This window comes from Ictidomys tridecemlineatus, chromosome 1, assembly GCF_052094955.1.
Source record: "Ictidomys tridecemlineatus isolate mIctTri1 chromosome 1, mIctTri1.hap1, whole genome shotgun sequence".
Classification (NCBI taxonomy): domain Eukaryota; kingdom Metazoa; phylum Chordata; class Mammalia; order Rodentia; family Sciuridae; genus Ictidomys; species Ictidomys tridecemlineatus.
This window is the reverse complement of record NC_135477.1, coordinates 134,530,888-134,556,153: the sequence shown is the minus strand read 5'-3', so window position 1 is coordinate 134,556,153 and position 25,266 is coordinate 134,530,888. Positions and strand designations below refer to the sequence as shown.

The window sequence follows — 25,266 nt, the reverse complement described above, 5'->3', positions numbered from 1 at the left end:
TCATTTCTGCAGTTTGTGCTGAGAGCCTGCTCTAATCCCCCACTCACTTGAGACTCGTGCTGTGTAAATGCCCTAGAGTATCAGAAATGATTGCTGATATCTAGAAGAGACAAATAAACATCAGGTTTTCGCGTGACATAGTATAATAATCAAGATTTATTATAATAAATAATGAGTGGATAAAACAATTCATCTTATAATCTCCTGGATTTTATTTCCCCAGGTCAAAATCCAATTGTGATGGTACCTCTTTAGTAGGTGATAAGAACGACTGTAAAACAGAAAGCAAAAATGACCCTAAGACTGAAAGAAAAAAGTCTTCCTCTTCCAGCCAGGTAATAGGGGAATGGAGTAAGTGGATGACAGACCCATTAGGGCCCAGGGAGGGAAAGAACCTGAGCATGGTAGCAGCTCAATTCCCAATAGCTAAGCTATAGAACCAGCGCAGGTGTCCTTCAACACATGAACGGATAAAGAAAATGTAGTATATATACACAATGGAATATAACTTAGCCATAAAGAAGAATGAAATTTTAACATTTGCCGGTAATGGATGGAACTGGAGACTTTCATGCTAAGTGAAATAAGGCAGTCCCCAAAAAACAAAGATTGAATGTTTTCTCTGATATGTGGGTGCCAACCCACAACAAGGGAGGGTGGGAAGGGGAAGAGTAGAAGAAGTCCATTGGATTAGACAAAGGGGAGGAAGGGGAAAGGAGGGGTAAGAGGAAATAGGAAGGGCAGTAGAATTAATCGGACATAACTTTCCTAACTTTGTATTTGAATACATGACCAGGTAACTCCACGTCATGTACAACCAGAAGAATAGGATCCTAATTAGAATAAGTTATACTCCACGTATGTATAATATGTCAAAATACATTCCACTATCATGTGTATCCAAAAACAACACATAAAATAAAATAACCTGAGCAGGCAACTTCCTGCATGGCTGACATAAGCACAGGAGTTCAGAGAGTTTGGAAGGACAGACCATGGCTCTTCCTCTGGTCAATGTCTCATCAATATTAGATTCCACACCTGACCTTTCCACACATACTGAGAGGTAGCGGATGCTGTGCTATGTCCCCTAACTCTGACAAGTACCCAGAGAGCATATACCAACACAGTGCTTGTCTAATAGTTAGCAGGACAGGGGACGATGTGACATCACAATTAAAATTACAGAAAAGGCACCAGAGAAGAAAGGCCTTCTGCAGAAGTGATTTCAGTTCTGCTCTCAGATACACCCCGCTAGGTAACAAAGCCCAGTTCTGTGTCACTGAGTGTGACGTGTTTACTGGGGCCAGGAGTTTGGGGTTGGTGTTTTTTGTTGTTGTTTTGGGTGTGGGGAGTTGATCTCAGGGCCTCCCACACACTAAGAAAATGCTCCACCCCTGAGCTCCACTTCTAGGCCCGTCTTCTTGTCATTTTGGGGGCTTGAGAGGGGGTTTATGACACATCACCCCAAATGCTTAAATATGTATTTCCTAAAAATTAAAACAAACAGCACACCCATGAAATTTAATGAAGTACCAAAATTCAGTTTGCATTTCCATAACTGCCCTAGTAAGGAATGTCCTTTATAAAGTAAAGGTGTTTGGGATTTTTTTTCCCCTACCCAGATCCAATCAAGAGTCAGGTACTATATGTGTTGTTCCACTACCTTTTTTTTTTTTTTTTTTTTTTTGGCTCTTCATTACACTGACATTTTGGGGTAGAGCGGGGTGCCAAGGGTTGAACCCAGGGGCACTTAAGCACTGAGCCACATTCCCAGCCCATTTTTGTATTTTATTTAGAGACAGGGTCTTGCTGAGTTGCTCGGGGCCTCACTAGATTGCAGAGGCTGGCTTTGAACTGGAGATCCTCCTGCCTCTACACTGATGATTTTAAAGACTCCATGGCCTAGGATGTTTTAAACAAATGTGTGAACAGTGCTCCCTGTAGCCATTAAACACAAAATCCTACTGAAGCTCCCATCAAACACCTAGCTTTCATCAGGGTATCTTTCTCAGTGCAAAGTGCCCTCCTAAGATGCTTCTTAGGAGGGCACTTTGCACACCTAAGAATGTACTTTATGTAAGGTGTCTATCTATAAAATAGCTGGCTTGCAGGGACCACCTGTCATTGTGACAACCTGGTCTACAGCTTTCCTGTACAGCAACAAGAGGTCTGGTCCTGCCGTTGAGCCCCCCTGGTTTGGGGACTACATCATCAGGGGCCTACTTGCCCGTCTCTCTCAGTTCTCCTAATCAGACTTTTTCTTCAGAAGCATCCTATGCAGCAGAGTGATCCTGCAGAGGGAGGACCTAGCTCAGAGAGATGCCACCAGGCTTAAAGGGGTAGCACACTACCTACTTTTTTGGTATGGCTTAAAGCTCCCGGTATTCCTGAGGAGAGATTCCAAGCCCTGGAATAGGGACACCGAGTTCCTAGGGTTATTTTGAGGATGAGGTTTGTGAAAGCAAGTTGCAAGCTGCACATGGTAAAGATGAAGAAATGTGCAGCATTTCCAACTCTTGGGCCTTCTACTGCCCTGGAGAGATAATTCTTCTGTGTGAAATCCCACTTGTCAGCCGGGCACAGTGGCACAGGCATATAATCCCAGCAGCTCAGGAGGCTGAGGCAGGAGGATCTCAAGTTCAAAGCCAGCCTCAGCAACTTAGCAAGGCTCTAAGTAATTCAGCAAGACTCTGTCTCAAAATAAAAAATTAAAAATGGGCTGGGAATGTGGTTCAATGGTTAAGTGCCCCTGGGAAAGGAAGGAAGGAAGGAAGGAAGGAAGGAAGGAAGGAAGGAAGGAAGGAAGGAAGGAAGGAAGGAAGGAAGGAAGGAGGGAAGGAGGGGAAGTGGGGAAGGAAGGGAGAAAAGAAGGAAAGCAGGCAGTGTGCTACCCTTGTAAGCCTAGTGGCATCTCTCTGATGCTTTGGCCTCTGGCACAGAAGAGAAAACCAAGACCCAGGGAAGTGAATTGACTGGGCCATGATCCCACACCACGGACTGTAGTTCAGATTTATTTGAGTACAAAGCTCTACCCTTTGGGGTCTTCTGAGGTACTCGTATCTTTAGTGCCCTGGTAGCCAGTACCTTCTCTAGTGAGATTCCTTATAGTTCATCTCATTTCTTATTAGGAACATCCTTGTCCTGCCTGATACTTCAACGGACCACCTGCTGCATGTGGTGTCCACCCAGTGAGGCATTAATCCTGTTAGAATGAACCTTTGTGCCCCAACTGAAGGGCTGGTTTGGAGATTTATAAGATCAGAGAGGGTAAATTCCTAAAGATAGCAGTAAGGGAGGGAAAATGTGTTATTTAATCTAATTTGGAGTTAGGATTTGTGCAGTGAGGCCTGTGTCTTTCTCTCTGCAGTACAAGGCGAACATGCACTTTCACAAGTTGTTTCTTGATGTCCCAACTGAGGAACCACTGAGGCAAAGTAAGTTTGGACCTGTTTGACCTTCTAAGCCACATATGTGAGAACCTGCTACTTATTTGGGGGACCGAGTCAGTGAGGGGAATAGATTTCTGAAGGCAGCAGGTCATGGAGGAGCAATAATTCCAGCCACAGTCACCTTTCCCCTAGTGCCTTGCAAGATAAGAGAGTAGAATGAGAAGCTGAATCTATTCATGAGTTATGGACTCATCCAGCATAGTTCCAGAATGATTTCCTGCCTTTTGTATTTATTGATGAAATACAGCAGATTGAATCATCCTGAGGTTTGTTTTTTTTTTGTTTTGTTTTTTAGTATGACAAACCTGGGTCAAGAGAGGCTACAAGAAAGTTAAAAGGACACACAGGTCAAAGTAGACAGTTATGCTAATATCTGTGCTATGCAGATTCCCAGAATGCTGATAATGTGTGTGGCCCATCACATTGGGCCCCAAGGTTCACTCCTAGCCTTTCTTGGTGTACATGTGTTGAAGGCAAGGTGCTAGATTCCTGCAGTGATCTCCAGGCAGAGGGCAAAGTCACATGCTCTCCCTGAAGTGGCCGGCTATTTCTTTAGTGAGTCATTAGTGAGGATCCCTGGGAAGGGAGGACCAGGCGTGCCACAGTTGGCACACGGGTGACACACCTTCCTAAACAGGAGGCTTCCGAAACACCAGTCTCGGTTTCTCGGGTATGATGGTTGACTTGCGTCCCATTTTGATTCTTATTCTAGAATCTGTAAGACTTTGAATTAAAAAATAAAATCCAATCACCGCAGCGTTTATTCCACTAGAGATGACTGAGAAAGAGGTGATAGAATTTTGGAGAATGAGTGTACTATCTCTGCCCATTCTTGAATAGATGCACAACTTTTATTTTAAAAGGAAATAATGAAAATAATATTTTAGTGGGATCCTAAATGGTGCTGTTATACCTGTCTGTATTCTCCCAGGCTTTACCTGCGCTCTACAGAAAGAAATACTATACCAAGGAAAGCTCTTTGTATCAGAAAACTGGATTTGTTTTCATTCCAAGGTCTTTGGGAAAGACACCAAGGTTGGTATGATATCTAGAAAAGAAAGCTAATCCTGCATTTTTATATATTGCACATATAAATTGTTTTTAGCTTAACTCTGTTTGTAAATATGTCATGATTATGCCTTTATACCAAGTTTCTTTTGCTATGGTTTCAAAGACTACAGGTTTTCAATGCCCCCAGATGATGTAAACTTCCCTCTTTGCCTAAATACCATTGTTAACTGTAGTCCTGGCCCCTGGGGAATCCCAGCAGACCAGGCCCACTCCCAGCCACCCCCAAAAAAACAACAATAGCAAAAGCGATTGAGGAATATATTCTCAGGGTGGTTGCACTGGGAAGGCAGGTCAGAGTACTGTCTTCAGGGCCTCAACAGGAGCACTGTGGTTCTACCAGGAAAGAGCAGAGGCGAGAGGCTAGGGGGTGGCAGTGCCTGTGATCTTGCTCAGATCCTGGTCGAGTTGATCTTTGTCCTGGTCTTGTCGGCACCAACAAAATCATGGCTGGGGGCAGAAAGGGCAGTTTCAATATCCATCATCAGATGTTATCTCTCAGACCTGGAATTTAAGATATCTGAGGGGAAGAATAACTCAAGAGACCAACAGGTCAGAGAGAGAGAAAATGGAGTCAAGGATTGAGTCCTCCCTTCAGCATGCTCACGCGTTTCCTTGTACAAGCACAATGTCCCTCTCCCCTAGATACCCTTTGCCCAAATGTCACCAGAAACACTCCAAGAGTGTTTCATATGGGAAGGTGATACAATTTCTTTCACAGGCATTCATTAAAACCAAAACCCTTTGTGTAAGACACGTTAAACTTCACACCATGTTCAGACCAACAAAGAGGAGACCTGCACATGAAGCACGTCCTCAGCAGCAAGGGCAGCACTTAGGCCTCCTCTGGAGGAGGCTCAGACCCACTTCCCCAAGGACTCTCTGATACTGAGCCTTTTCATTCTCTAATTTAAACACAGATTCAGGGAGCAGAGGTGCGTGACACTTGAACATAAATGAGAATAACCTGAGGAAATTGGCAGTTTGCCCACGGCACCGCCTTCTAAACCTGCAGTGTAGGAAGAGAAGAGATAATCCCCTCCTGATGACATCCTTGCCTTCGAGCATGGTGTTACATCACAGTTCACTCAGGCCACCAGAGTAAGAAGTCAAGAAAAACACCCTCTTGGGTTGCATGACAGTGAGTTTTCAGTCACTCTGATTCATGATGATGAATAAGCAGTCTCTATACCCAGCAAGTAGGCTGATGATAAACTTTTTTATTTGAGTTGATTTGCTCCTTTAAAAATATTTTCCTGAAAGCCTCTGGCACGTGTACAGAGACCACTCAACAAATACAATGGAAACTTTCTTTTTTTGGCATTAGGTGTAGACAAGCATACTACTCTTCAGGTAAAACATGTTCTTTTTGTATTCTTTATTTTTTTTTAATATTTATTTTTTAGTTTTAGTTGGACACAATATCTTTTATTTTATTTTTTATGTGGTACTGCTGAGAATCGAACCCAGTGCCTCACACATGCTAGGCGAGCACACTACCACTTGAGCCACAACCCCAGCCCCTTCCTTCTTTATTTTGTAGAGACACATTTAAATAAGCAAATTTTGGTTTGAGGTATTATCTGAATCAATATAACACAAAGCAATATTAAGCAGTGTCTCACCATACGGTCTAGATTTCTGGATTATGAGAACTCGTTCGTGGATTTGGGAAGGAGATTATGTAGTACCAATCAGTGTGGTAAAGGTAGTTCTCAGAAGTTCAGGGAGAGCCAACATCTCTGAGCAGAGAAGCAAGGGTTAAAGATATTCATGGACCAAGACAGTCCTTAGTAAGAGATGAAAGAATAAAAGGTAGTAAATGTAGTTTCAAGCTAATACTATTCTGCAATGGCTTTAAAAACCCTACTTCTACCTAACAGAGAAATGATAAAAAGAAGGTAAAACCCTAGGTATTTAAAGATGCAGACTCTTGGGGATTGTTTTTGCATATGCTCTGTCTAACTTACAGAGACAGAATATTGAAAATTAGCAGGGGGTGGGAATAAGAACCATAATAGTGAGTCATATGCTTCTTCCCCTCTGATGAGTATCAAAAGAGATCTGGGCTTCCGAGATGTTACAGAATTTCCTCACTGTCAATAGAAGTCCAGCATGTTCCAATATGAACTGAAGACACCCAGATAATTTGCTCTCGGAAGGGGAACTTTCTAAGCACCCTGCCGTGGAAAAATGTTAATAAAGTTAGCCTTAATTTAATCAGAACCTTGTCGTCGGCCGGTCTCTATTTCAGACACTAGTAAAATTAGCATGCATGTATCAAGTTCCATCTAGTCTCACTGAAAAGTAATTTCAGCTTCGTTTCACAAATGCTGTGGATTTGTAATTTTGCACTCATGATTGAAAACTCCTTAAGGGTGTTCGGTGCCTTAGAAAAATCTAAATTTATAGTCCCTTGTCACTGTGTGTTTGCACTGCTGCTCAAAAACCAAATTGGACTCATTTTGATATCATCATTAATCTTCATAGGTCTTCAAATTCAGTTTTCCCAAAGGTATCCCAATTTACAACTGCAGAATTACCTCCTATTCTTAAAAATTTTTGTGGGTAGAGTTCTTTGGCAAAAGAGCTTTGAGAAAATACCTAATTTGGATTAGTTCCTCATTCCTCCTTAGTCTTCCTGTCTGGAACTTGGCAGCGCAATTAGTCAGCGTATCTCATAAACCCAAATGAGAATGCAAAGATTCAAAATTAAAAGTTTGTTTTCCTTCCTCAGGCTGGTAGTACTAACTCAAGGCTCCTCTTTCCTGTCAACCTTGTTGATCTCTTTTGGAATAAATGAAGCATTTTAACAAAACACATGTTCAGGCGAGCACACAGACCTATGGAGGGAGTGACATCATTTTCTTTTAACCAGTCCTGTGTGACTCTATTATTCAGGGATCAAAGTGGTATGATCTATTCTTCTTTGAAACCAAATGAGGTTGGGAGGATATAACAAGATATCAGAAGAACCTAGTGTTCTTTGCACCATCTTGTACATTCTTATAACACAATATATTGAAAAGAACCTATATTTCAGATCAATTCAGTTCAGATTTCACCTTTGTAACCTTCTCTGTGTAGGACCTCAAGCAAGTCATGTACCTCTCTAAACAAATTTCATTATCTTATAAGATACCAACTTTATAGTCTTATCGTAATTAAATGACATTCCCATCTGGTAAATAAGTGTTAATAATGACAGCTTCTATAGTTTTGTCATTTTTATTAGAACCAAAGGTGAACTTATATTTCACCAATGTATGTTTATTTTTGTAATTTTTGGTTCTAATAAATTTATTTTTTGGTTCTAATTTTTAAAAATCCTGGTTTCATGAGACAAATGAGGAAATGGATGGAAATTTTTATCTGACACTGGCCTTTTTCCATATATTTCCATATTATATTTCACATTTAAGTCATAGAAAATTCTATAGACAAGTCTATCTCCAATGCATGGATCAGGAAACAGGCCCAGAGTAGAAAGTTTATAAGACTGAGCGAGTCATGCAGATAGTAACAGAACTGAATAACCCAGACTCTGCAGTGATTTCTCTACTACACTGGCATTCTTGAATTTTGCCCCCACCCACACATGCCCTGTACAGAGGGGAGGGGGGCATGTGGAAGTTAACTCAAAGCCGGTGACTGAAATCTTGAAACTTCTTGGGCTCTGATAAAGGAACATGAATGTAATTTTTATATTCTATTCCCCATGTCTAAAGAGAAAAGTTTCCCAGTAAGACCTTCAGTAGAATTGTTGGTCCAGATTTGTCCTCTGGCTTTATAAATACCAGTTTGAAGAGTTCAGGTGGCACCATCCATACTCTTCTTTTTTTGGTTGTGGGGAGAGGTTACCAGGAATTGAACTCAAAGCACTCAACCACTGAGCCATATCCCCAGCTCTGTTGTGTATTTTATTTAGAGACAGGTCTCACTGAGTTGCTTAGTGCCTCACCATTGCTGAGGCTGGCTTTGAACTCAAGATCCTCCTGCCTCATCCTCCCGAGCCACTGGGATTACAGGTGTGTGCCACCACGCCTGACTCATACCACTTTGTAAGATTCACTTTTATTTTTCTTTTAGTACAGGGGGACTGAACCCAGGAATGCTTTACTAACTTAGTGAGACCTGATCTCACTAAGTTGCTGAGGGTCTCACTAAATTGCTGAGAAGATTCACTTTTCTTCATGAAGTCTAGGGAGCTTGATGCTAGTGTTGATTTCCTTGTTTATCTTTTCTCCCCATTTTTCCTTTAATGTGTAGATTTGAAGTGGTGTTGTGTGAAGTCTAAACCAGTGCTAACTTCCTGAATCTATTTCAGATCTCTATTCCGGCATTCTCAGTAACCCTAATAAAGAAAACCAAAACTGCTCTTCTGGTGCCAAATGCCCTGATTATAGCAACAGTCACAGACAAGGTGAGTACTCCTGCAGAGCGTGAGCACTTTTGCTTTATCCTCCTGTTGCCTTCCAGGATTCTTGCCAAGGACAGAGACCTGAAACCATAAATGTCATCATTCCCACAGTGAAGCTGGAGATTTTCTATAAGACTAATTCTAAAAATTATAGCCTAGGGAAATCATGTTAGATTTCCCCCCACAAAATGATTTATTCTAATGTAATTGTTCCCAATTTTGAATTTCCTAATGACTTAACTATACTTGCTTGACCAAGGTCAAAAAAGTTAAATTCTTTCCCAACTTCCCTTTCCTTAACAATTGTTCAGTCAGACAAAACTGAAATATTCAATTTCTTTAATATAACTAAAAAAAAATAATGACAGCAGCCTTGCTGTTAGGGGAGGCAGGTGACACTGAGGAGTCTCTAGGAGGGGGTTGGCCAGCCTTCTCATAACCAGTTAGGTGCCTCCCCAGAGTCATCCCAAATGCATGAAACCTGTACCTGCTCCACAATTATAGCTTTGGGATCAGTTCCCACCCCTTTTTGCTGCCAGGTGCTTGGACAACCTCTCTTCTATCCAGAAATTCTAGAGCTACTGTTGATTCCTGGGCTATCCCAGACATGTGCAACCAGAAATATTCCCATTCAAGGTGGTAATAATTCATGGGCTAGAGATCACTCAGTGATAGAGAGCTTGCCTGAAGCCCTGGGTTCAATCCCATCACCACAAAGAGAGAGGGTGGAGGAGGGTAAGAGAGAATGGTATTTATTTAGCTTGACAGGAGAGAGGAAATGGAGAAGTTCAGTTACTTGTTTTTTACTTGACATTCTTTTTTAATCTCTTACTTACTATATTTATGAAAACACATAGCTATATTCCACTTCTCACCATACTAGATAGCTTATGGAAAGATAAAAAGAGGCAATTCTGAAGAGCTAGAAAATAAGTTAGTATATCTATTTTGAGATTTTAAAAAATACCAACAGCTAACTGGCATTAGTATCCCTCACACATCAAATGCTTTCTTTGTATTTTCTCATTTATTCCACGCTACCAACCTATGAGGGAAGAATGCTTGAGCAGCTTTCCCCAAAATTACCCACTTGGTAAATATCAAAGCCAAAATTTACAACTGAATCTAATGCCAGAACCCACAGTGTTAACTACTTTGGAATATAATAAATACTTACTTGGAAATGACATCGAGTTTTCTTGATGAAAGAGAGGGGTCATCACAAAGTCATACAAAGGGAATCTGAAAAGATTCAGTTGCTCAGATAGATGGAGAAAAAGTGAGTTTTTATATTTTATGAATATCCCATTTATGGTAATAATTTTCCTTATGTCATTTGTCTCCAGCTTATTTGCCTGGCTCTGATTTTACTCTTTTCCCATAACTCACTTATAAGCAACCACTAGAAAAATCTCCATATTTGTACAGGGAAGAATCTGGAAATGGTGTGAAAAAGAACTGGCCTATTAGAGTTGCTGGGAAGTTTTCAGAGGAAATCTAGGTCAGGGCAGAGAAAGTGGACCCAGGGGAATTGTTAAATACCTTTAAACACAAAAACAAAACTGGAGTGGGAGAGACTTTAAAGAGGATCTCGCAGATACCACTGGTCTTTTCTTAATGTCTATGCCCTTTGCTGTCTGAGCTTTGGGGGACCACTTATGTCAGAATTTTGGAGCCCTACATTTCTTTATTATTCTTAAATTGAGTCTAGAAGTTTTATTGCTATGGGGGAGGTAATACTTGCTTTATTGCTATGGGGGAGGTAATACTTGCTTTATTCCTTGTACTTGCTTTATTATTTATTTAAATGAAGTAAAATTTGAATGTTTGGGTAAGGGCGATGGTTTGTGTCATTTGAAAACAAATATATACAGCTGCTTATTTGAACTCTGAACTCATGCTTCTCATAACGGAGTCTCTGTTAATAGTTATTCTCTTTGGTTTTTCAGTACATATTTGTCTCCTTGCTCTCCAGAGATTCAACTTACAAACTGCTAAAATCTGTGTGTGGGCACTTGGAAGTAAGTGTGACCATCCTGAGTTTCTATAGCTGCCTTTCTTCTCTCTTGACTCTGGTTGCTTATAATTGATCTGGATTTTCATTTTGTTCCAATAATTTCAGAATGTAAGTGTTGGTAGCAGCCCCATTCAGTCTTCTGGTGAAAATTTTTTCCAAGCAGACCGTCCTTCATCTCTGCCCCTGGTAAGTTGCCTACATAACTATCTTCATGCAAAAGAAAGGGAGTGTGTTCCATAATTACTGTGTGCGTACACCATGGCCAGGGTTTGGAAGAGCTTAGGACCTCAGAGTTTGAGGCAGAGCTGAAGCAGCGAGACACATCTCTCTTTCTCTGGAAGAAGAGGGACACACTGGAAACCATAACTTTTTTCTAGTAATTGAAGAGTTCTGTAAAACAAATGAAACATGATAATAAGCTGTCTTAGTGAGTTTGTGGTCACCACAGAAATACATAAGGACTGGCTTTGTTTGCTTGTTTGTTTTTTTCTTTTTCTTTTTTTTTTTTTGCGGGGGTGGTGGAGGGGGGCAAGTGTTCTATGACTGAGCTATATATACCATTAGCATGGTTTTAAAGGGATTTGCAAATCTATTTGAAGCAGGGTATAAGTCAGCCCACAAATGTATTCTATATTCAAAGCACCATACCAGTATATATTATAAGAAAACTGGAAAAATCAAAATTAATTCAGGGCTTCTCTCCCATCAGGAGGTGAGAGTGGGCATCTCTTTTTGCTGAGTAGTAGCCTTGTTTTCCTGCCTCAGACATGTGGAGAGAAAGCTAATTCTTGTCTTCATAGGCTTGACAGCTTAGAAAAGAAAATGAGGCAAACTCAGAAATGATTGAAAGGAAACCATAATGCCTAAGTAACAGGTAGACATTTTTTTGGTTCCTTTAGAATTTGTTGACTGTAGGGTAAATCTCCAGTGGGAAATAACTCCCTTTTGTACAAGGTTTGTACCTCTAATGGAATATAATGTTTCCCCAAAGAGTACAGTGTAATTATTCCCAAATCTGTTATTCTTATATATTTGCATTTAGTGAAGCAGTATGATTCCATAGTTTCAATACCTCCTACAAATCTTCCTGTACAGAACTTTTTTAAGGAGTAGTAGAATTTTTTTTAAGGAGTAGTAGAGTGTTCATATAAAAACTATCACAAGAGTGTTTATAGCAGTATTATTCATGCAGACAAAAAGTAGAAAGAAACCCCTAATGTCCTTCAGCTAACTAATATATTTTTTTAAATGTAGTGTATACATACAGTAGAATATTATTCAGCCATAACAAAGAAATGAAGTGCTGATATGTGCAACCAAATGGGTGGCAAGTGAAAACATAATGCTCAATCAAAGAAGTCAGACACACAAGGTCATGTATTGTATGATTACAGTTACAGATGTTCCTCAACTTATGATGGGATTCCATCCCTATAAACCCATCATAAATTGAAAATATCATAAGTCAAAAATTCATTCACTATGCCTAGCTCATTGAAAGTCAGGGCTTACCAGTGGAGTACACCACAAAGTATCCATTGTTTTCCCTTATGATCACTTGGCTGACCCAGAGCTTCTGCTCTCTGCAACGATCCAGCTTCACAAGAGATTATTATAGAGTATATTACTAGGCTAGAGAAAGATCAAAATTCAAAATTTGACATGTAGTTTCTACTGAATGTGAATTGCTTTCACATTGTCACAAAGTCAAAAACTTGTGAGTCAGGGACCCTCTGCCTCTGAAATGTGTCAAACAGGCAGACCATAGGCACAGAAATTAAGTCAGTGGTTAATAGGGAGTGGGAAGAGAGAGAAATTGGTAGTGACTGCTGGTGGGTATGGGCTTTCTTTGGGGAGGACTATTCTGGAACAAGATAGTGGTGATGGTTGCATAACCTCGTGAATATTCTAAGAACCACTGAATTGCATATTTTAAATTATGTTGTGTGAATTTTATCTCAATTTTTTAAGGATTTATCTTTTACAAAAAGTAATGGGAAGCAGTGCAAAACACAATTAGATGTGATTTGAAATCCAGCAAACCTGGCTTCAGATCCAGGCTCCACCTATCATGTGATGTCATCAGGCAAGTTCTGGCACTGCTCAGTCTTCTCATCCATTAAAATGCCCACATCACCGTGTGGTTAGGAGCAGTAAATGCAATCATGTATGTGAGGAGCTTTGCATACAGCCTGATAACACGATAGGCATTCAATAGATCATGATGAACTTGAAGAGATTTATTTTTTTCAGTTTTCGTTCCCCTATAAATTCTTATGTAAAATACAAATGAATTTTGAGATGACCAAAAGAGGCAAGTTCAAGGCAAAAGGTTGGTGATTTGCTTGCAAGAGGAGTCTCTTCTTCATCTGGCAGCTAACTAAAATGTTAAAAGCTCAGCCTAATTATACTCCTGCTGGGACATTTTAATGATCCCACTTATCTCTGTAGTTCCAAGTACTTTGGAGGAGTCCAAGGAATGCAAACTGAAACATCTCTGCCTTTTCCCTTACTCCTCTATCATCTCCCTATAATTTAAATTTTACATTACTGACCTTATTTTGATCTAGTTGAGGGAAGAAAAAACAGCTGAAACTTTCATTTTATGGTTTACTTTCAAAGTCATTTTTCCTTCTGTTTTTAACATCTTTTAAAAAACTATAATTTAGTAATACCTCTCTGTCTGCATATTCAAACTTGGATTTAGAGCTTTCTATCCACTCTTTTCTCCTCTGTATGTCTATAGCACTTAGTTTTTTCTCATTACAAAGTGCTAATGAGAATTCTTCAGTTTTATACTGGAAGCTTTCCAAATCATTAGCATTCCAGCTTTTTTTTTTTTTTTCTCTAGACATTTGTCTCAAACAAGTTGGCCACTGTTGTGGACAGAATGCTAACTGCCCAGAACAATCTCAGTTTCAGTAACCAGATACTCTGATCTCTTAGGAAAATCCCAGTAGTGTGGGGTAATCCTTCCTTCTTTTCCGTATTTTATGGGTCAGGCCTAATGGAGATGGCCACAAGTCACAAAAGCCTGCCTGTTTAATGAGGAAAAATTGGCCTCTCTTCCTTTCATTGTCTCTCTCAGGATTTCAATGATGAATTCTCAGATGTGGATGGAGTGGTTCGACAGAGAAGTCAAGACATGGAAGGATACAGCAGTTCTGGTTCTCAAACTCCAGAGTCTGAGAACTCTCGAGGTCTGGCAGATCTTTGTTTCTTAACTAAAATTGAATTCCTCACTAAACTCTCTCATTCTCCCCATAGAAAGAGACAAAAAAAAAAAAACCCACCTTGTCGTCCTAGTTAACAGTTGCAAAGGGAATCTGAAAGGGTGCAACTTGAAAGTTTAAAGGGGAAGGAATTGCCTAAGTGGTCAAAGTCCATTTCCCTTTATGCATTTAACAAATGTCTCTTAAATGGACATAATATTAGCATGGTCGAGGAAAATCAGCATGTAGTATTTTCATACTTCTTATTTCAGTGATAGCATTAATTGTTATAGACAAATTGCCCTTGCAAATTGGTGGGGTGACAACAGGCTGTGCTTATATTGTTTTATTACTTGTTTGCTTGAGCATTGGATTTCCATCACCAGCCACTTCACCCAACTTATGAGAAGATCCATTTATGTACTTGGCCATTATATAGATTAAGAGCGCTTTGCTTTGTAGTTGATCCTGTGTTTTAAAATGCATTGGGGAGAAAACTGATCCAGTTCCATTTTGACTTGGTAGATTTCCATGTGACAGAATCCCAGACAGTTCTGAACGTCTCCAAGGCAGAAGCAAAACCAACTCGGGCAGATGCCCATGTCAACAGAACTCCTGAAGGAAAAGTCAAAAGTCTCCCTGCACATGGTAAAAAGCAGAGTTGGGGAAGAGGGGTTGTTTGTTTATTTTGTTTGAAGGGGAGGAGATTTCTGTTTGTAACCTTTAAAATATCTCATTGTCTTACTTGATGACTATATAGTCCCTTCCTTCTCATTGTAGGTCTTTGCATTTTAATTCTCTCTTGTTCATTAAGCAACTAGTACCCAGTTCTGCGTTGTACTCTGGGGGGGACAAAGCTGAATTAGTCTTCATGGAGACCACTTCATTCTTTTGAATACTTTGAGATGATGATCAAAATATTGGTGGTAAATGCAAATCATTGAATTGGTTCTTGTTCACTAATCTTCTAATAACTGGTCACCAGTTATGCTGGCATGAGAGCAAGGATGGTGTTCTATTGTTCTCCATTGATCCCGACTCTACTTGACCCAAAGAAGGCTCTCAGTGAACATGTGTTGGATGAAACATTTTAGAAACAATTGAAACTACTGGTTAAAGTGACAACTAAAAGGCTTCAGTTAATATTTTTCTCTTATGTCTTTTCCCTGGGAATGATCACCTGTCTCCAGGATCTTTTCCCCACTGAGACATTGCCTAATGAAGGAAGTATGCCATGGTGTCAAATTGTTGCTTTTCTGGTTTCCACCCAACAGGTCTGTCAGAAAACATTGGAATTTTGCATAAAGTGAAGTCCCAGAAATGTCCGGCTCTCCACCATATTCTTATATTTTATGCAATTGTGTAAGTAAATGTATTTACTCTGAGTGATTTAAGCAAATGATTCAATTCTCTCAAGGAAAAACCTCTTCACATTGCCAAGAGCCATTGTAAATCTTTGTTGTATTTGTCTCTAAGGGGACCCAAATATTTTGTCTGACAATTTCTGTCCCCTACATTGACATTGTTTTGTTTCTTAAGCATAGGTCATATTTTCATAATGATTGTACCAAATTCAGCAGAGAACTAAGTTCTGAATAGATACCATTCCTTGGAACATTGTTCTATAAATTACAAAGTATCTTTTTCTTGTTGTTTTTCCATCTGTTCCCTGTCCTCTGAAGAAAGGACAAGACATCTTCAAAATGTGAAGAAAAGATAATACATCTTCAAAATGTCTTTTCCCTCTCCTAAAAACACAGGCATTGACTTTTTAAACAGCTTCCAGTCTGTAACCAGTCCTTCTGAAAATAGCATGGTCCAATTCTAAGCTGTTCCTTACAATAAAGAGAACATGCCCAGTCTGGTTTCCAGATAAAGCAAGGGATTTGTGAGTCACTGGGGAGCAGACTAGGCACTCTCTGCCCAGACTCCTCCAGTAGAGGGAGGAGGAACACTGGCTTGATGGTCCAGCTTGGGTCTGACCTTGAACAGTCCTATTAGAATGTCCATCATTTGCAATTTGAGGGACTAGAGCTATAGTCTTTTGTTTGTGTTTTTTGGTGCTGGGGATTGAACCCAGGGCCTTGCGCTTGTGAGACAAGCACTCTACCAACTGAGCTATATCCCCAGGCTAGAGCTATAGTCTTTTTAAGTCTCCTTCTGGCCATGAAGTTCCATGACAAGCATCAACCTATTTTTTAAATGTTTTTATTAGTTGTTGATGGACCTTTATTTTTATTTATTTTATATGTGACGCTGAGAATCGAACGCAGTGCCTCACACATGCTAGGCAGGCACTCTACCACTGAGCCACAACCCCAGCCCCAAGCATCATGATCTTTTGAACACCTCTTTAGCCAAGTTGTTTTAGAAAATGCTTTGCTCCAGCATACAAATTGGCTCTGAGTTTATTGTTTTTTGAATATTAGATCCTAGCCATTAACCTGCTGGAAATTGTTCTTTATCTCTTTCCAGTGCCTGTGCCCTAATCATCTCGACCTTCTACATGAGATACAGAATTAACACTCTGGAGGAGCGACTGGGGTCACTAACGTCCTTCGTGGATACCCACAGTACCGAGTAAGACGCTTCCTCTAGCTGACCTCCGCTGGCTGTTCAGATTAGCATAATAATTGACCCAAGCTTGGCATCCTCCTTAGCAAACACTGAGAATGCATTCTGTATGAAACTTTTAAGGATATAAAAAAGTCAAGAGGTAGGAGGTTCCTAGGAATGAATGACCTAACCCTGCACTGTTCTCGAGTTACTATACTGTTGCCAGTAATATGGCAAGAAACGCACCTAAGTTCACATTGTCTTGCTCTATGATTCCAAGAGGCGATTGTGACCTTGGCCTGTTTATTAACCTATACAAGTTTATCTTCATAAAATGGCAGTGAGTCAGGACATTGTAAAAGAGAAACAATGCAAGTAACTCAGAACATTTCATCATGTCTAAATCTTTAACCAATTTGTTTACAAAACTCCCAACAACTATAGAATCATACGACTAGTAATTAGTTGACTATGTCTATGAAGATTTTTCATTCATTCCTTTTTGACATGTCTGACCAAATAAATCTGTTCAGACATAGTATTTTTTCCTCAAGTAAAATAAAATCATTTTTTCAGGTTAGAAAGCATACTTTTAGCTCGAGTTTTAAAAGTAGAGGTAGTCCTTAACAAATTACCTGCCATATGCAAGAGTCTCTATTAGAATGGATATATACAGATACAAATACAAACAGATTATCTTCATTATATTTTTACCATAATCTGATGAGAGAGTTGTTATTTCCATTTTACAGACGAGAAAACTGAGGCTCAGAAATAATTAGCTTAGGGGGCTGGAGCTATGGCTCAGTGGTAGAGCACTTGCCTAACATGTGTGAGGTACTGGGTTCAGTTCTCAGCCCCCCATATAAATAAATGAATAAAATAAAAAGAAATAATTAACTTAATGTCTCACTGTTTATAGTAAAACCAGGATTCAAATGCAGATCTACAAAACTACAAAGATAGGCTTCCCAGTCTATCAGTGGCTCTTAAACCTTAAGATGCCTCAAAATCATCTTCAGGGCTTGTTCAGACAAATTGTGGGATCCATCCAAGAGTTTTTCATGCAATAGGCCTGGGATGGCACTTCCCAATTGATGCTGATGGTGCTGGTCTAGAATCAACACTTTGAGAATTGCTGTGTATACCATTCTAGGGCTTTCTTTACTCTTTAAGTTTCCTAATGACCTTCTGTGGCTTACTATATGCTGGTCTACAGGTTATTTTTGAGCCACAGTTTACATTTGAACCAATATATTATAGAAGCCTAATAAATAGTTTGGAATAGATTCATAATCTGCCCTTACTCTCTCACCTATTCAAATGCTACCAGAATTAGAGGCATAGTGACTCCAGATTATTATAGGCTATTAGTTCACTATTACATAAGAAGAAGTTGGTTCAATTAGAAAAATAGATCTCATGTCCTATTATCATTTAATAATCTTGGTGATAATCAGTGGGAAATTCTACTAACAAACTGAATATTCATTCTACTTTCAAAATAATCAATCCAGGAGGAAATAAGAACCTGAAAAATACCCTCCAAAGGAAAAAAAATCACAAAGATCGCTTGTGACATATGGTCAGGGAACAGCATGGTGGGAAGGTCTGTTGACACAGCCCTGTTCCAGGACCCAAGCTGCCCCAGGTCCTTTGTCCAGAGGGATCCACCTGTGCTGCCAGGCAGCTGAATCCACATGTGAATTTTCCTCTTCCATTGCTGAAGAGCCATCCTTGTGAATCCATGCATATTGCCAGCTTTGTTAGCATGTTAGCAGCCTGTGGTGCTGGCTCTGCTCGTCCCCACATCCCTAGCCCAGGGATGAAAACACCTGCTACTCAGAGTCTCATGTTGGTAAGTCACTTTTCCAGGTCTTAGATCCCTCACCTAAAAAAAATCAGGGATTGAGATCATGTTTCCATGGGTCAAGGATGAAGAATATAGACATCTTTCTTAAGATTTAAATAGTTGTCCATAACTTACCAAGTCCCTCTATCTTAAAAACAGCACCTATGTAAAATAAATTGGACCAGTCACCACCATGCAAAAACTGAACAGCGCCAATTAAATCACAACTAAGAAATGTAGAGTGGATACAGATTATGGTTCTTAACCTGATTGTGAAAATCTCATAAACAGCTTTAGATCATCTCTCTGAGAAAAATGTATTTACTGTACTTCTCCAAATTTCCTATGGTGTTAACAACTAAAGGACCCCAGAGGAAGAGCCATGCCCAAAATAGTCAAATGGTAAATATTGGGCACCTGTTATGATGGATGGTATGACAAGTCTCCAGGAAGGAACCAAAAAATCTCAGACTTGAATGGAAATTTAATTAATGAGATAGACATTTCTAAACTTTCTCCCATTTGAAAAAAAAAAGATCTGTGTATTACTGAGTTAGCAATAAGCCTTACAAATGTATGCTGTGGTAGGGAAAGAAAGGATGTTAGGAGTTGATAAAAGGAGTCTAAGAAACCATGTACTTGAAAATAATGGTCTGATTTTTGTTAGGAAGCCAAGGCACAACTCATTCCCTTGAACAAAAATAGCTTAAAAGATTTTCAGCTGAGCTTGTGAGAATTAATTTCCTAAATACCTAGTCTGGAGGTGGGGATTACTGCAGGGCCTTTCTGATATTAACAAGTGAAATGCTCCCTCTCCTATTATAGCCTAGTTTGCCACTCAAATTGAAAATGGATTCATTCCACTTCTTTCTTTGCCCTCCCTGCTAATAATTTTTCTCTTTGTTTTTATAGACAGATAGCACCATCCAGCCTGGGATCACAAGTACAATTAAATGTGGAAGTCCTCTGCCAAGAACTTTCAGCTAACATAGTGAAGTTAGAAAAGGTGACCCATTTTCTTCATGGTAGTTTCCATCAATTGTCATGGGCCAGGGTTTATACACTCACACAACTCAGTCTGCAGAAAACCTAAATGACCAAACCTGGCAGGGGAGCGGGGGGTGGGGGTTTACAAAGTAAATGTGGAAAAATACTTTTTATTTCCATAATGGATATATATATATATATTTTAGTTGTAGATGGACACAAATCTTTATTTTATTTATTTATTTTTATGTGGTGCTGAGGATCGAACCCAGTGCCTCGTACATGCAAGACATTCACTCTACCACTGAGCCACAACCCCAACCCCCAAGAAACAGGTTTTAATCTCATTTTCCTTTAAATACATGGTTTCCCTTGGTCTTTCTTTTGTTTTCTCCTTGATTAGACATATTCCTCTGTGCCTTAGGGCCCAATGGAAAGTGACCACTGACACTGGGCACGGTAGGGAGTCAACTGAGACAATTGACCAGTCCCACCACCACCCAGGCTGATTCTTGCCATACATAAAATATTGCATTAGGTCACTGTCTATTAGAGAAGGAACAAGTTTCATTACCTTGCTCAAGGTGATACACTAGAAAGTTGACTGGGGACCTACATTTTGAAACTGGTCTGATTGCAAACTTGTGCTTAGAAACTTTCTCTCCTAGGGGCTGGGATTGGGGCTCAGTGGTATAGCATGTGTTCAGCATGTAAGAAGCCCTGGATTCAATCTCTTGGACAAGACAAACAGAGGCATATATCAGTTAATTGATATATTAGTCAAGCAAGCAGCCCTAGGCTTTATTGCTTCTCAGAATCCAGACCTTGACTTTGTAGATGAGGCCACTGATGTACCTCTACCTTTAATAATATCTTCTCAGGGCAAATCTGTCATTAGCTTGTAGCATTCTTGGAAGACTATGGGAGAGTGAACAAGGAGAAACAACATGCTAGAAAAATCCCAGAATTAAACCTAATAAACAGGTCTTTCAGCATTTGTGTCCCTTCCCATTTCTTTCTTTTCTTTTCTTTTCTTTTCTTTTCTTTTCTTTTCTTTTCTTTCTTTCTGTCTTTCTGTCTTTCTTTCTAATCTTAATCCTTAAGGAAAGGTATAGAGTGAAAAATCAAGTGTTTGCTTAGAACTGCTATCATGAATTCTGAGTATTTGGTGGCTTTACATAATAGTGCAGTTCTAGGAAGAAATATGAAATATAAATGAGCAAAGTTATCTTTGCTGTCCTACACTAAATGTTACCTAGCATTTAAGAAACAAGGGTTGAAAGCAAAGGAATTTCCAAACCACTGTTTCAACCAGATAATTCATATTGAGTCATTATATCTCTGGCCAAACTAAGAAACATTTTCTTTTAAATCCCAAATCAACTAGACCAGATGTGGGTTAGATACTAATTTTTTTTTTTCCTTTCTAAAACATCAGGTTCTGAGAATTGAAGATGATTTTTTTTTATTCTGTTGTTTGGGTTTTGTTTATAAAGAAATGCTTACTAATGTTGCCTTTCATGCTGACCTAGAGAACGGGGTGGTATTAGTTTTCACTCTGACATTCAAATGGTATTCTCTGAATAGGAAGCACACTGGATCCTGCTGCTTTCTCCTTCTCACTCTCCTGCCAGGCCTGGCCAGGATGCCACATTCTGTAGAAATGGGACAGAATACAGGAAGACTTGTTCTTAGCAGATCTACAGCTGGCTGGGTCTCTGGTAGGGCTTCAGACCCAGTTCAGCTAGCCAGCTAGGGAGACCTCTCCAGTAGTACCAGTGGAGACCACCTTTGTCCCAAAGCAGAATTAGTGAAAAGGAGATTTGGGTCAAATTGACATTCTGAAAAGCTATAAGTTACATGCATTACTCAAGGGAATCTGAGTAGGAAAAAGTTATCAGGCCACCCCCCTGGTTTTGGATGGGTCTGCCCCCTTCCTCAGAGGCAATTACAATTACACAGCTCAGCCTGGGGTGAAATAGCAGCTCCATGCTATGGAAAAGTGTGAAAGGGGGCTGCTCCTTTTACACGGTACCACTGATTCCTTTTCACACCTTCAAGGATGGGTCATGTCTAAGCCTCATGGTCTTTCCCTGGTTAATACCTCCCAGTTTCTGCTCATAGGATCACTGTTCTTTTCAGTCTTCCTCATTAGAAGTCTAAGAATAATGTCTACCTCCTTCTGCTTTTCGCCTGCACCTGATTGACTAATGTGTTGGCAAACCCTATGAACTTTATCCTCAAATGTCTCCTCAAAGTCTCTTCTCACTGGCTGTATCCTCACCCATTCAGGCCCCTGCTTACCAGTCTGATACTATGAATCTCATTATGAATTTTCTTTGTATTTTCCTAATTACTGCTGAGGTTGACCCTCTCATCTATTTATCAGACATTTGGGTTTTCTTCTACAAATTGTTTGCCTCTTTTGTTTTATTTTTGTGGATTTGGTTTTTTGTTTTGGAGTTTTTTGTTTGTTTTTCGCCCTTAGTAAGTGTGTCTTCACTATTTTGGATATCTATCTTTTGTTTCTTTTTTTTTTTTTTTTTTATCTTCCTACTCCTGTTTTTCCACTTATCCTTGGTCCTAAGGGAGGCAGGGAAGTTAAGAAGCAGGAATATGAGAGAAGGCAATTTTTTTATGAGCAAAGAAATACATAGTTATTTTCTTGATACTAGAAGTGCCATTAATGGTTGGTAGAGTGGTATGGTAGAAAGAGTGTAAATTTTGTTTTTATCACTACTCTGCCACTTTCTGCTTGTGTAACTGGTCATGTTCCTTAACCCCTCTGGTCCTCAATTTCATGTACAGAACTGCCTGTGTGTGGTATTGGGTGGTTAAGGTGAGCAACACATCCAGTTCTTAGAACGTACACATTAGAGACCTTTTCTCTTTTTTTGCCCAAGTATGCCTGAAGGGCATCACAGACCTTTTCAAAAGATATCTTAGTCTATTAGTCCATTTTCTTTTGCTGTAACAGAAGATCACAGACTGGGCAACTTATAAAGAATAAAGGCTTATTCAGCTTATGGTTCAGGAGGTAGGGAGGTAGGTCCAAGGTTGTGGGGCCACATCTAGTGAAAGCCTTCTCGTTGATAGGGACTCTGTGGAGTCCTGAGGTAGCACAAGGGTTCACATGGTGAGACAAGCTTACTAACTTGGGTATCTCTTCCTCCTCCTATAAAGCCCTGCCTCAAAATACTAAACATATGACTTTGGGGATTACGTTTCAACATGAGTGTGAGAGGGGACAAATACCCAGATCATAGGAGAATACGTTCTCTTTTTTTTTTTTTTTTCCTTTGATACATGGAGTTCCTTTCTCCCATCACCATATTGGTTGTTGAGAATTCCTTGCTCTGAATTCTTTAAAATTCTTTTATTCAACAGACATTTAATGCCCATTTTTATGCTTAAAGTCCAAGCATAAGACATGGTCGATCCCTTGGTCAATCCCTATCCCCGTGAAATTTACAGTCTTCTTGGGAATGTTGTGCATAAATTATATCTAATGGGAGTGTTAATGATTATGATGTGGCATTTGCCTAATTAAAACCACCAAAGGGTCCAGGTGTGGTGGCACACTCCTGTAATCCCAGCGGCTTGGGAGGCAGAGACAGTAGGATCTCGAGTTCAAAGTCAGCCTCAGCAACAGTGAAGCACTAAGCAACTCAGTGAGACCCTGTCTTAAATAAATGCAAAATAGGGCTGGTGATGTGGCTCAGTTGTTGGGTGTTCCTGAGATCGATCCCTGGTACAAAAAAAATCAAATGGGTTCTGGAAAGGCCAATTTCCCATGGTCTCACCTAAATGAATTTGGGTGGCACTGGATGTTGTCAGTTCTTTGTTCTTTTTCTTCTACCTCATTTCTCTCAGTCTCTACTGACATTTTCATTTTTGTGCCACTCTTTTTTTTTTCCTCTAGTTTTTTTTTCATTTTTAGATTCGATTGTCAAACAGAATTCTAGTCCTTGAAAAATCATTTGCTTGCCTTATTCACTTTAACCTATGTGTACCTTTTTATTCAAGGTAGAAAATATTGAATCTCAAGTATTATACAGGCCATGGCAAATACACCCTTAAGATACTCCATTCTGTTTACTAACAGAAGTTTCTTTTTTATTTCAAGATACAAAACAACTTACAAAAGCTGCTTGAGAATAGTGACTGACCCACCACATTGCTGGGGCCAACACAATACCTCATGTTTCCCGCCAAGAAGGTGCTCCCCAGGCGTGCTTGTTAAGCGCCCCCTGCTGGCCAGAGGTGCGAGCCGATGAGAATCCAGACCTGTTTGCACTGGGAGGTCTCCAGCTCAGGAAAGGGGAGGGGATGTGTTCTGCTTCTTGTGCAATAAAAGTTGACCTTGTCTTTGAAGAAGTTTTTGCTGCTGCTGCTGCTGCTTCTGCTGCTGCGGCCGCTGCCTGAAGAAAACAGACCCATCTCTGGAGGTCTCAGGAAAGGCCTGGTGGACACTCCCTGGGGTAATTGGGGTTCTGCGATTGCCGTGATTGTGTCAGTAAACACTCCACCCAACACCTGTTAAGTCCTTCCCACCCTCCTTTTGCTCTTACACCCCTCCTAGCCAACCTTCAAACCTAGGGATACATCAAACACCAATGGACCCAATACAGTCCTTTAAAGAATGACCCGAGTCTCCAAAAAGGCAATAAATGTCTCTAAATATTAGACAGGCTTGCTTCAAATAACACCAGTTTCCCCGCCCACTCCCTTCCCCCTTCTGCTGTTGTGTTTTGCTTGAAATCACCTGTGTATCTTAACTTCTTATTCAGTTTTGGTAATAATGTCAAGCAAAGTGGATTAAAATATCCCATTTATGTTTTGCTTTGTTCCTGTAACCAATACTTAATTGGAGTGATTCTCACCCACCACAGATGGTGAATCATGAGGCACAGAGACAGAAATACTAAATTAAACTTATTCTGAAACCAAAACTAACTTTAAACCAAAAGTGTTTAACAATTATTTAATGCAGAATAAAAAATTAATTTTTCATATTGCAGGTCAACTACGTTAGCTTTGAAACAGCAAGGCTGTGATGAATGCAGAAACCCATTCCAACAAGACAATTGTCTTTCTCTGTTGACTAAAATAAATAACTGGTTGCTAACTTTATTTACCATATGGGTTGGCTGGTTTTTACTAATAATTATTTAGGGTACAAGATCTAGAAGTATAAAATATATTCTGTTTCTATCAGCAATGCATTTTATAATCATTTCTATGAAATGTATTTTGTTTAATCAGATAAGCTAAGTGAATTGGTGGCATCATTTGTATTTGTCGGCCTACTGGACAACAACTGAGCCTGGTGCACCACTGGCTTTTAATAAAATACTCGTTGGTTAAAACACCGTGCTCATCCCATGTTTTGTCAGTTTGTAAACAAGGGTAACTAAGATGTGCTGTGCTTTTTAACACTTTCTCTACCTCTACGCTACTACTTTCAACTCACTTCATACTTCTTTTCTTCCAAATACTTATTTCAAAACGCAAAAGCTATTTACATTCTTGAGTTACAGTGGTATTAGGGGAAAAGGTGAATTTTGAAATAAGAAAGCTAATGCTTTTCCAGGTTTGAGTCTACATTTTATGATTTGTGAAACTCAGGAAGTTTGGCCATTTCCCTTTAATTTTTTTTTATGAGACTTAGGGTATCAAAACATAGTGCTATTGTGAGGATT

General features: G+C 39.7%; 1 protein-coding gene and 1 long non-coding RNA gene across 5 annotated transcripts in view; one reads left to right on the top strand and one right to left on the bottom strand.

Moving 5' to 3' along the window:
* Gramd2b (GRAM domain containing 2B) overlaps window positions 1–24,936 on the top strand; it is a 104,371-nt gene extending 79,435 nt beyond the window's left edge. For all 4 annotated transcript variants that reach the window (XM_078048193.1, XM_078048189.1, XM_021730250.3 and 1 more), the window contains 12 exons: window positions 224–335; window positions 3,371–3,437; window positions 4,384–4,487; window positions 8,848–8,943; window positions 10,890–10,961; window positions 11,063–11,143; window positions 14,046–14,157; window positions 14,695–14,817; window positions 15,444–15,531; window positions 16,645–16,749; window positions 19,490–19,583; window positions 23,691–24,936. In XM_078048193.1, the coding sequence (XP_077904319.1) occupies window positions 224–335; window positions 3,371–3,437; window positions 4,384–4,487; window positions 8,848–8,943; window positions 10,890–10,961; window positions 11,063–11,143; window positions 14,046–14,157; window positions 14,695–14,817; window positions 15,444–15,531; window positions 16,645–16,749; window positions 19,490–19,583; window positions 23,691–23,732 (1,096 nt within the window). In that variant the 3' untranslated portion in view covers window positions 23,733–24,936. The remainder of the gene's footprint in view (window positions 1–223; window positions 336–3,370; window positions 3,438–4,383; window positions 4,488–8,847; window positions 8,944–10,889; window positions 10,962–11,062; window positions 11,144–14,045; window positions 14,158–14,694; window positions 14,818–15,443; window positions 15,532–16,644; window positions 16,750–19,489; window positions 19,584–23,690) is intronic.
* LOC120885313 (uncharacterized) lies at window positions 4,768–11,069 on the bottom strand. Its single transcript, XR_005727836.2, has 2 exons — window positions 10,118–11,069; window positions 4,768–4,970 (listed from the first exon to the last, which is right to left on the bottom strand). It is a non-coding gene; the product is annotated as an uncharacterized LOC120885313 (long non-coding RNA).
* Window positions 24,937–25,266: the final 330 nt, after the last annotated feature.